This window comes from Manacus candei, unplaced genomic scaffold (genome assembly GCF_025592945.1).
Source record: "Manacus candei isolate 608988 ecotype Guabito, Panama unplaced genomic scaffold, ASM2559294v1 h1tg000010l, whole genome shotgun sequence".
Taxonomy (NCBI): Eukaryota; Metazoa; Chordata; class Aves; order Passeriformes; family Pipridae; genus Manacus; species Manacus candei.
In genome coordinates, this window is record NW_026138058.1 from 8,775,505 (window position 1) to 8,788,206 (window position 12,702).

At 40.4% G+C, this 12,702-nt stretch overlaps 1 protein-coding gene across 2 annotated transcripts in view; it reads right to left on the reverse strand.

Annotated features, from left to right (window-relative positions):
- Window positions 1–12,702, reverse strand: part of SHB (SH2 domain containing adaptor protein B) — an 83,854-nt gene that overhangs the window by 62,071 nt on the left and 9,081 nt on the right. For both annotated transcript variants that reach the window (XM_051777498.1, XM_051777497.1), the window contains exon 2: window positions 7,964–8,081. In XM_051777498.1, the coding sequence (XP_051633458.1) occupies window positions 7,964–8,081 (118 nt within the window). The remainder of the gene's footprint in view (window positions 1–7,963; window positions 8,082–12,702) is intronic.

The following is a 12,702-nucleotide window of genomic DNA, read 5'->3' on the forward strand; positions in this document are numbered from 1 at the left end:
GAAAACAGACACAGACTCAAAGCAGCATATTAAAAAACTGAAATACAACCCCCTATGGCAAAGGCAATGCTGCATTCAAACGACATGTAGGCACCAAGGAATAAGCACTTTCATACATTGCAGATGTTGCTCGTACCAGGAAAGCAGATAGGTTTTGTCAAAATAATGCTCTTGATCAAAGTGGCTTGAAACTCCTGCTTCTTTATCAACATGAGTCTTCCAGAATGCAGACAAGGGATTAACAGCATTTTAAGCTCATTGGTTTCTCTTTCCCAACCACCAAAGCATCCATTCCTTCATTTTGCTTTCTGTGGAAGAACATAGGCCAGACTCAGACAGTGAGCAAGTAAATTGCATGAATGAAGTTATATTGCTTCTACATGTACCCTCAGCTAGTCTACTAGGATGCTGACCTGTCTTCTTAAAGTTCTGGACATCTTGTTTCCTTTATTTTGGGCATAAGCTTTGTCTTAGTGAGAAGAAGCAGAAAGAAACAGGGAAGAACTCAATTTATATTCAGGCCTGTGATTCAAGTTTCACATTTAGTCCATTTCCAGACTACATCAAATCATAAAAGCAAGACGAGGGTGCTGACACAGGGGGGGGAAAAACAACAAACAAAACCAGTATTAAATTAAACATATAATATTAAACATTAGAGAGAATGCCTTAAATCTTTCTAAGAGAGGAGACATATTTAAAGAGAGAAATGCTATTAATTTTACACACTACTGGTTTCCAGCCCAGTTATGCATCTAGTTACAGCAACCACAGCACAGTTTCTCCCAACACAAGAAACCAGGCTCTATACATTCTGGCCTTATCTTCTTGTAACCACTGATGGGGTATGAAGTGCTCCATGAAGACAGGAAGAGAAGTACTGATCATCATGGCAACTAGACATGCTTCTAAACTGATCTGGTTTCACAGCACACGTGGGATCTACTGCTTTGCTTACAGAGAAGGTAAGGAAGCAGATCCAGCACTATTTAAAACATGTCTCAGTTCAGGCACATCAGACTTAATGCTAAGGAAGAAGTTCTCTTCTGTAATTTTTCCTAGATGATTTATTTCCTTCAAATCATTGCTGAATGAAATCTCTTGTCCAAATCTCTAATTAAGTAAGAAACAACTTGAAATAGATGCTGAAGCCCAGGAGGTTTCTAACTAACATTACATCTAGCATACTTTAAAGAAGGAGCACAGCTGTTCAGAGCACATGTCCTCATTTCTAATGGGCTGTAGGGAATTCTGCACTACAGGACAGTAGCAGGTGACAGTAACACTAGCACTGTGTTCCAAATGATGGGTATGCTCAGAACACTTCAGACATCCCCATCTTTGTCAGTTCTAGGAAGAGCTCCCCAAGATTTCCAGTGCATCCCTATAGGAAATTCCCAACATATAAATAAAGACATCTTGTTGCTAGTCACAAGCTTACTTCTGTGTGCTATTGAACTTCTTCAGATCTTACCCAGTGGTTCTCCACATTGCAAATGCTGATTTGAGAACACATACACATCAAATTTCAAGAGTGAAGAGTCACCTTGCACTTTCCCTGACTTTTTAAAGGAAAAAATTATCCCCAAACTTGTTCTTCTAAAATGGCCAGCGTGTAGTCATATCCACACCATCTGGCAACAAGACAATAAATGTAATGCTAGTGAGGAGTCCAGAATACCACATGAGGTGGATTGACAGTGGGTCAATTCTCATTTTGGGCTGATTTCTAGTCATGGCTAGCCTACAGTTAGAGCCTTGAAGAGAATTAGAACTGGAACACACAAATGTAGGAACAAGAAAAGGGGTTTGAAGTTTTTTGAAAATTATGCCAGCTGTTGAGCTTAGTGGTCAAATATACTGCCTTTTCTGTGTTGGCTACGTTCAGCTGTTTGCCATGTCCAAATACTAGCAGACAGCAAATCTTGAGCAGAGCCATCACAGTGCTTAAAGGTTGGCTTGCTAGGCTCAGTGTCCTTCAGCAGGCCAGAAACATTCTTTCTACACTTCCCATGCTGTACGTTGCTAATCAAGGCAACCTAATCAAAGCCTTTATCAAAGTAGTTATCATTGCTCTTTCTATATTATTTGCAGTCGTAAACTCAGTGCCAACAAGCAACATGCCAGAGGCCACCTGGTAAAGAATTTTACAGTATCTGACTCACCACCGATGTGCTGTAGTGACTATTCAGATGAAGTTACAGGTCTGAACAAAAAACCAGCCTTTCTAGTTACAAGGGAAACTGACACCCAAGAGCTTTTGAAGTAGGTGCAGGTTCATGGGAATGCTGTTTTCTCCATACTCCCAGCATTTCTGTGATAGCTTGCATGAAGACTGAGCTACTTCTCCCAGCATGTCCATGGCTCGCTCCCAGTTAAGGCAGGTGCACGGCTTTTTTTAGGCTGCCTGTCATGCACTGGAGATTCCATTGTGATGCAGCCACAGACTCTTTCTTACGTCAGTCCCTAGAAAGAACCAGTGAGTGCAGGAAGGCATTTACTCTTCCAGCACTGTCTGCAACTAGAGAGGAGTCTCAGCTTTCTGCACCCACAGGGAGGGAGGCAAAGCACAAAATCTCTAAGTGTGATCTATTTAGACTTGCTCACTGCTGTTCTACTGCACAGCCAGCATGATACATACAGAGACAGGATGATAAATACATAGAAAAAGAAAAAAGGAAGAGGATGCTAACGTTGTAAGCCTGTGAAAAAAGCTGTGTTTTTTTCTTTTGGAATTTTCTCTAATATCCCCTCGTTTCATTTTAAAAAAGCTCCTTTTGGCAGAATGTTCATATTTATTAAGGCCTCTCCAGATGAAAACTCTGCCCTTTACTCATCAAGCACTTCCCTTACTTTATGCTCACTTTTGCTGATGGGGCAGATGTGTCATCACCTAGGTTGATGAATACACTGAATAACATAGGCAAGACAACAGGTACCATGATCCAAATGCTCTAGAGCACCCCTAGAAATAATTTCCAGCTCTTCAGGTCCAGTACACAGGTCCTTCACACACACCAGTCGCTCAGCCCTGGAGCATGTATACAAGCTCATCTACTCAGTCTGTGAAACTTGAATTCAGCTATTATGTCCAGAAGCCCTTTTGTGACTTACTGGGATTTTCCAGTCTTCAACAGGTACTGGCAGCAGGCTTCTGAGCTGATTTGGGACTTACCCGAGGCACACTGAGCTTTCCCTGATCTCATGTGTTAGCACAACCCACCTACAAAATCTAACACGTCCAGTTCCCAGGACAACTGTGTGACCAGCCTCCTGTGAGAAATGCATCAATAACAAAACTGATTTCCTTCTTCCTCAAATACCTGCTCTGGCTGTACAAAAGGAGATTTTTTTTTTTTAAATGTCCTGAGTAGCTTCTAAATTTATCCTGATCAGAAGAGAAGCACAATGTATATTTTATTAATAGTGTTGTGACAGCCTTCTGAAGTCTGTTCACAACGGAGCATTTCCTTCATGAGGAATACCACATGGTATGTTACATCTCAGGGAAAGTACCTGTTTTCAGAAGTGCTACTCATTTAGGTCTGCAGAATTCTGAAACACAAGAAGAAGGTTTTCTCCCTGTCTACCATATGTTTGAGGCAGATGCATGATCTAGAAGATGCCAGAACCCCATGAAGGGGGTCCTTGGCACAGTCCTAAGTCATACCTACAAAAGCAAAGGAAAAACATGGTGTACATTAGAACTTCCAGAGCACATACCTGAGGCATTTGTAGACCTCTAAGAAATCAAGGCACTGATGTACCACAGGCTTAACTCAAATTCCAAACTGTTGTATTAACCTAAGGGCTTAGCTTGCCCTAACTCCCCATTCATAACCATTCTAGACAACAGAAAACACAGCTCCTGATCTGGAAAAAAACAGAAGTGATTTTGCTAAGAAACATTTCTCAAGGTAGGCATGCCCCTCAGATAATGCTTTTTACTTCCTTTCTCACCAAACAGCACCTCCCCTCACCCAGCCATTTTTGATAATGTGCTTCCGAATTATTTTGAGACTTGAAGTGACCTATGACCTTAATTTTACTGTTTTTCAGTTAATTTTATTTAATAGCACGTATCATGCTAGGCACCTTGCACACAAGACATTGTGAGTTAGAAGCAAGGGGCTCCCTTCAAATCCAAGCAGCAAGAAGGACAGCAGACAGTTCTTCATGCAACAACTTGGCTGACAGCATATCTCAGTCTGAGTGATGATCCAAAACTGGATCCTCCTCCAAAGGTGAGTTCTTTCATACAGCATATATAAGGCTGTGGTATAGACAGCCTTGACATGGCATTTGATTGCAAATGTCTCATGCAGTCTGAGGACTTCTCTTAATTCCTTCTGCAAGGCAGAGATGCCTGAAAAAGCTATGTCAACATGTGCAGCTGTCAGGGGAACGTGGAAAGGCATACTCATAAGAGTATGGCTAGAATAGGACCTTATGACTTATAGGGGATTTTAAAGGGAAACAAATGCACATTTTCCCCAAGTATAGCCATAGCAACATCCATGAATTAAGTGCACCTTTCCTCCTCTCAGGTAAGGGATTACCACAGAAAACAGACTCCTCTCCGTGATTTGACATCTAGTGCAGACCAATGGAAGTAAATACTCAGGTGGAACTCAATTTCTCTTCCCCCAGCACTCCCTGCAAAGAATGGATGACAGAGAAGCACTGACACTCTGACCTGACAGTATCTCAACCATTCACTTCTGGAATGTTCAAATGCAGCATCTCCAGCCACAGCTTCTCTGGAGAACTCTTTCTCAAGCACGAACTAGCTTCTACACCTGATCGAAGCAATGATGCTTGGTTACAGGCTAGGTAAGGCAGCACAGGCTTGTTTCTGTGGCAGGACACACGTCATTGCAGCAGCTACAGACTGATACTATGGGGAAAGTAAGGTCCACCTAATTCTCGGGATCCATAGAAATCATCATCTTAGCTACGTCTGTTGCTCTCATGCATGCACGAATCTCACTCCACGTGTAGTCCATGACACAGTTTGTCAGATATTAACATCACAGAGAACTTCCTTCATACATATGTAGTTACACTGAGACATCGAATCTCCAAACAGGTTCTGGATAAGGCAAAGATACAACGCTGTTCCCATGGCTTTAGGTGCACACACAGCCAACCAGAGACTCACACCACACAGCACATCAGGAACTGTACTCCCAGGGGTTTTCTCTGAACCTCTGGCACAGACTTCCTGAAGACAGGACACTTATGAATATCACTACTAGCCAGCAGATGTGCTTGGCTGACAGGAGATGACAGCTTCTTATAAACATGCATTTGTTATCAGCACGCTTTTCCTTAGCCTCAGGTCAAGCCTTCCTTCAAAAAGTCTTTCCAAAACTTGGCATAAAGGTTGCTTTCTTTCAGTCCTCACAACCACAAATCTGGCAAGACAGTGTTTTTGGAGGACACTATCAGCAGAAGAAACTTCAAGCCTGATTGAACCCAATTCTAACCACAGACAGCATAGAAACAGATAGACCATTAAATAATTAATTGAAATAATTAACTTCAAGGATTGCATTTTTTTTTCCAAATTAAATATCCGCTCAGAACAAATTACATGACAACTGCAAGCCCACAGAGCTCTCAGGGAGAAAGGAGAAGTACTGAATGAAAATACTAGTTATTTCAGACATCATACATTTCTATTCAGGTGAAGTTTACTTTCTCATATTGAAATCATAGGGTCTTATTTCATATGGACACCTGCTGTTGCCTAATCCTTTCCTAACTCAAGGAGCAGGTAACATGCACAAAAATTTTAGGCTCATATTTCAACTAGCCTTACACCTGTTTTCCAGAATGCAAAAGTTTGGGTACACCAGTAACATGTTTTCTGTCTCTCCTACATTTCCTGCGTTCTGCTGGGGTATGCAAATTACTTCTCTCTGGGATTAACCCATTTTAAATACAGTCCGAAGGATTTAATCAGATTAGTCAAGCTACACAGATAGCCATCTCATGTTCTTCTATTCATCAGACAACAAAACCAACAAATAAACATAACAAACAAAGCAGTAAAGATTTTGAGGCCAATCAAACTGCAGTCAAAAGGTCTTCTTTAGAAGGTGCATATACATAATAGAACTCACCTGGTAAATAAAAACTGAACCTTTAAAAACTCTCCAACAGGATGCCTTTGGATTTTCATTTGTCAAGTAAAGGGCAAAGGCAATACCTGAGCAATAAAAAACCCCAAACACAAAACCACATGCTTGAATATAGCCAACACAACCTGACCTCATGGAGGTTTGCAGGAAGACCTTCTCTATTTCTATCTGCATTAGGACAAGACAGCCGGATCTCAAAACACTAAACATCTTCATGGGTACATCAATCATCTTCTGCTGGCTCAATCAAACACATATTCAGAACACTTGTTCTATCATTATAATCAATTAAACCTCGTTTTCAAAAGGACATCTTTGAGAGCTCCTCAGGTTTCCTTTATAATAACATACGGAGCAGATATAACAGCTTATCAGTTGCATCAAATACGAATTTGGCAAAAGGGTGTCTTGTAAGTGCAAGGGTTCGCAAACCCACTGTTCCTTACTTTAGGTAAGTCATCCAGTATTGTCCACTAAATCATCTCATTCGTTATGGCTAATCTGGAAAAGGAGATAGAATAAACTCCTGTCCTGAACACAGGGAGAAACCAGTGAACGCACTGTAAACTTCACAGTTAAAAATCACAAATGCTCATCACAAAACACCTGTGCATTTTGCTCAACACAGAGCAAAAAATTATTTGGACTAATTTGTTTTTCTGAAAAATTACTCAACTTAGAATGGATTCACACTAATGAGAAATAAAAGCTCCCAGCCCCTCTATAAGATACTGAGAACTTCCAAACAATAGTTTCCATGTCATTTCCTGTCTCTCTTCAGAAATGCTATTTAAGAAAAGAAAAATAGGAACACTTGCATGAAAAAAGGATCTTTGCATCCAACAGCCTCATCTTCCCCCACTGATTAATCTTTCCTGAGGGCCCAAAACAGGAGCTGCCAATAGAAAAGGAAAGCATACAATCAACTTAACTGGGCACAAGAATGACTTTTACTCCATAACGAGAAAAAGAGGACCTGCTCCACAAATCCAAGAAATGCACAATTGATCTGCACAGAAATGTGTGTTGATTGAGTCAAACCATCATAAATTAAGAACACGTGGTCCCATACCTTGGAGCATTTTACAGAATGCATAGCCAATAAGTAGGAAATTGATGCAGATAAGGAGAATATACGGAAAATACAGTTGCATAACACTAGGACAAGGGGTTCAAACAGTCCAAACTCCTACAACAACGCTACCATTAACCACCTCCCTACATGACGAAAAAGGAAAAAACCTATCAAGAATAGCAGTTAAAGGCTTACAGGCATCCTATAGTGTCTCATTCTGACCACTGGTAAAAAACAATCAGAGCAGCAAGGAAGGAAAGATGGAAGCTACATGAAGACGTAGCTTTACAGCCATCCTCCAAGAGAAGGAAGACCAAGAAGTCTGAATCCGATTGAGGAAAAAAGTCCATAAGCAAACTGATCAACTGTTTTTAACTGAAATAACACAATGCCATGCTTTGGCCATCCCTACTACATACACGAATTACAGCCTTGACATTGCCAAGCTGAGCAATACACACTCCAACTCTCACTGCTCATATTTTTTTAATCTTCTCACATGACAGCACAAAACACCTATATTTTAAAGTGAGGTCCAGAGCAATATTTTTAGATATCAAAGCACATGCAGGCAAATTAAAAGCTTTCATGGCATTTACTGGTGCTTACCTAAGTATCTTCAGAAACACGGGTTTCCATGCCAAAGTTTTCCAAACAATGACATTTCTGTTTCACAGCAGCTATAATATACATGGAAACTGCCATACAACTGGAGTTCACATGTGCAATTGTCTTTTCTTACCAGCCATTATTCTCTGGGCTTCATATGGTTCCATGTAGCCAGTGTTCTCCCCTTTTCCCATTCTGTTCAACTCACTTTTGGCATCAAACGGATCTGAGTAGTCATCAGCTATCAGTACCTGAAAGACAGGAAAGTGACTGTTACTGAATTCTCCAGTCAGATGTGCAAATCAGAAGGCAGTAACATCCTATCAGCAAAAAAAAAAAAAAAAACCCCAGTTCCACAGACCTGTATCCTATTCCATCTTCAAAGTACAGTCTGAGTTCAGAGGAGAAACACACAATTGCCACAGATCAGTTACTAAATGGTAAACTAAACAGAAGTGTGCTCCTGCTCACACCAGAAACCTAACAAAGGCAGACTCCGTGTTGAAAAGATTTCTGACAAGCACAAGCTATAGAATAATTGCAATGGACAAATTAGAATTGTCCACTGAGCCAATCAGTCAGCAAACTCAACCCAGTGCAACTCCTATCAGAGAAGTTTGCTAATATTCAGGAAAAAAAAAATCACATTTTCTCTTGCACATACTTCATACCCTCTGCTTTTCAGGTTTATCAGCTACAACTGAAAATATTGCTAGAAATTTTTCAAATAAATACGCTACTATTTATCATTCAAATAAATAAGTCTACTATTTTCATCGCATTAATAAGAACCTTTGTAATTTTAGTTCTCAGCTGAAAAGAAACAAGACATAAAACAAGCTTCTTGGCTAAATTTAAATCCTTGAACCTATTTGTGTCATTCTTTCTCTCAGAAAAACATTATATTTACTTATATTTCGTGAACTTAGACAAAAGGCAGCAAAAAGAAATTCTATCAGAACATGTTTTCCTCCTCTACTAGAAGACTAAAAAAATCTGAAGGCTTGAAAATCTCACACCTTACATTACTATGCTTTCTGAGCTCTGTAAAAATCACTGAAGGTGTAAGTCCCATATATAGTTTTTTTTAATCAGTCAGTTGAAGTCACAGGAACTATTCCTGTCTATAATTGAAGGGGCAGAGCTAATCTTCATTTCTGCAAGGTGACAAGGGGATCAGGGCAAGGGCAAAAATCCTCACATGAGAACTATTGCAGAGCACAGAAATGCAATGTACCACAGACAAGATAATCTCAAGCTAAGCAGAGGCAGACCTCAGCACCAGAATCCCCATAGAATCATAAAATAATTCATGTAAGAAAGAACCCCAGGAGACCACCCTGTCCAACCCATCACTCAAAGCAGGGCAAGCCTAAATGGTTTACTCTATTAAAGAGGAATTTTTCAACCCACCAGTTACTTTGCATCTTTAAGACCAGCACCAGTACGACTTAGAACAAACTGCTATTCCAACAGCTTCAATCTTTTCAACAAAGAACCAGGAGTACACTGCTAGCTAAGAGACCAAAGCTGCATCCACTTCGGTCTCCTGCTGCCAACATACCCCACCAGACAGAGAAGAAAAACAGGACACACGAGTATTTACAGATCAAACACCTGCACAAATTCTATGGAGTAAATGAGCACTGCGTAACTCCTTTAAAATTACGGAACAAAACATCTAACACACTTCAGTGTCATTACTCAGGCCCTGCAACACTGCCATTTTATACTACTTATTTGCTTATTTCACTACTAGGACTGATGTTTTACCTATATTTTTTGTGTGTTTTCCTCCAGTCAGAGTCTAAAGTGACCAGAAGTTTCTTTTTGACCAGAAATCACCAGACTGGCATGGATCATAGAGGGAGGAAAACATAATCCTTTTTCTCACTTGGTGTCCAAAATTACTCCCTCATTACTGCAAAAAGCACTTAACACAAAGGGGGAAAGTCCCCTCCCCCCTGTCTAGCAACATATGCCCAAGCAGCAAATCAAGTGACAGCAGCTGCACACACTTGAGACAAAGACAACAACGTGTATCACGCAGCAGTAATTTCTCCTAGTCACAAGGACAAGTTTATCTCCAAGTGATGCAGCTGAAATGCCATCCATGTAGCCTTCTGATCAGATCCTGTCAAGAGCTGCTAGATGGTAGCATGGGCTCTGTACTGCTCTCCTATTGCAAACACTGACATGTAGTACTCACCAATCCTTAGCATAACTGTACTGAAATATGAAACAGAAAGCAGTCTTAACACAGCTATTTTTGCCAAAAATTTACTAGGACGAAAATTATACATAAAAAATGCTGTCAAACAAGACCACCCCCTCAAAAAGCAAAAAGACCCCCACTCAAACAACCCTCTCCCACAACAAACTCCAAATCCATTTTTCAGCACTCAGTCAGGCAGAAAGAGCAGCCTGTTTCACCTTTCCTGGAACTGTGTATCTCCTTAAAGGTGGATTTACAACTCTGAGCTGTCAGAGGGCTTCCCAGCTGACTGTTACTGTTTCCATATATATTAAAATCTAGTAATTCTCAGCCTGGATATAGCAGCTGGCCAGTGTCAGAATTTGATTTCTTCTACACTTGCAAACAGCTATAAATTCTCTACTTCTATAAAGTCTCAAGTTTTTCTACTTCTTTCAAAGGGAAGCCAAAGCCTCAAAACCTCAAATGACTGTGCTTGTTGGTTCTATTATAACATACCTACTTTAAATGTCTGAACTCCTTCTCACGATCCCATTTCAGAAGACTGTTTCTCCTATTTTCAGAGATCTCAGTCAGAAAAAGGATTCCTAATCTGCAAGTCCTTGTGCCACCTCCACATAAATTACTTTTACCTAACGAGCTCATTTCCCAAGCCTATATGCAGCAGGACAAAGTACAGACAAAGACTTTTGATGAAATACAAGGTTCTGAGTACATGAATTTCCTAGTTATGGTACACATAATAATCAAAACATTTGCTTCATGATAGGCAATATTAATACACTGTCCTCGTACTCCTTAGTGCCATCCTCACAAAGCACATGCTTGCCACTGCTACACAAAAGTTCTGTTCACAAAGTATCGCAGGTACATGCCTTGATTCTGCAGACCATCTTTATCACCTCAATGCCATGTAGGGAAGATCCAATGTGAGAACATTACATTGGCACCTCTCCCCCATGGCCACGTGGGAGCAGGTCTTTCTGTGTGTTGACTGAAGTGCCTCCATGTTCACTAGGGCTCATCCATTTTCCAGAAAGGGTTATTTGTTGCCTGCTTTGTTTATTTTTCTCCCAACAACCTTTCAGCCACTGCCCAGCAAACAGGTCTCAGTCAGCCATTTGTTTTCTACAGTTGAGAGGCCAAGGCCAGTACAGATCATCCCAGGTTATGGCCTGTATGTAGTGCCCCTTCCACATCTTTGATTAGGCGCACTTTCAAGGCAAATGACTAAACTTGTTCAGTTGGCCTCCAAGTTGATGTTTCATGTTAGTGACAAACACTGGACAGGAAAGAGAAGGGAACAGATGCCATCCATCATCTACCAATGCATCCCTCCCAAAGGTCTTGAACACTCAGACTATCCAGGATCTAATGCTGTACTTCACACATCTACCCTGGACACAATCAGAGGAATGGCAAAGTGTTGAGGTTTTGTAACTGTGGCTAGAAAGAACATTCATATACAAGTTCTGACCCTTGGAGCAGGACACATTTAATTTGCCTCCCTCTTCTGCTAAATCCAGCCACCTTCCTTAGGGGTCTTATTTATCAAAATGAAAAACAGTTAACAGGAAACCCTAGAAGGACTCAGGCAGTCATTCAGATTCCATATCAATGTTTAAACTGGCTGCATTTGTCAAGGCTATTTTCAAAGACCTGTGGCTTACCTCTTAACAGAATGCAAGATCACCAGAGTGGACTGTGAGCTCCTACAGCTATTCCTGCTCTATACAAGCCCATTCTATGGCACCCCATGCACATATGATACTATTTTCTATCAGGCACATTTAGTAATAGTAGCTTGAGGCATCAGTACCATCAAGCAAAGAAAATTCCAACCCATCAATAGAAGTGCACTGATCAAAAGAGGTCAACAAAGATTAAGGGAACCCTCACAGGAGTATGTCCCAGTAGGTTGTCTTTAAAACTCTGAAGACAAAGAGTACAGCTCAGTTACCAGACCAAGTTGACAAATTCAAAACCATAGCTCTAGCTAAAAAGTTAGCCAGCAGATACAAGACCAAAAAAACAACCAACCCCCAGAAAATAAAATAGAAGCTGGTTGGTTTATCCCTCTATTATATATTAACTTAGTTGCAACCTTCACTGTTGATGCATAGTCTTTGTTCTTCCACAGTCTTAAAAAAAAAAAAAAAAAAGTCTGACAAATATTATCATATTAAATACAAGTTTAAGTGGATGTTTGCATATACAAAAGAATGATTTGCATATACTGTCACAGGAAGAAACCAAGGAACACACCTATATGCTTAATTTCACAGGTATCTCTATCTGACTAAAAAACACATTTTAAAGGGAACAAACAAGAAAGAAACAAATGAGAACTTACCACAGTGAAATAATCGGGGTAAACCCTTTTTGAACTGAAACACAGAAGATCTAACTACCTTTAAAACAGCAACTTCAGCACAGAACTGTTTGCTATTTCACTGATTTAGTGACTATGATGATGAAGGACACACTGTTCCAGAAGAATCCAAGAGGAATTACAACATGTAGCAAATAAACCTAAAAGATCTCTCCTGCCCACCAGTCCTTTGGGAGATTTATTATGGGAGATCCAGTTGTGGTGGGGTGGGGGGCTTTGTCTTTTTTGGGGGGAAAGATCTGTTATTAATAAATATTATTATTTT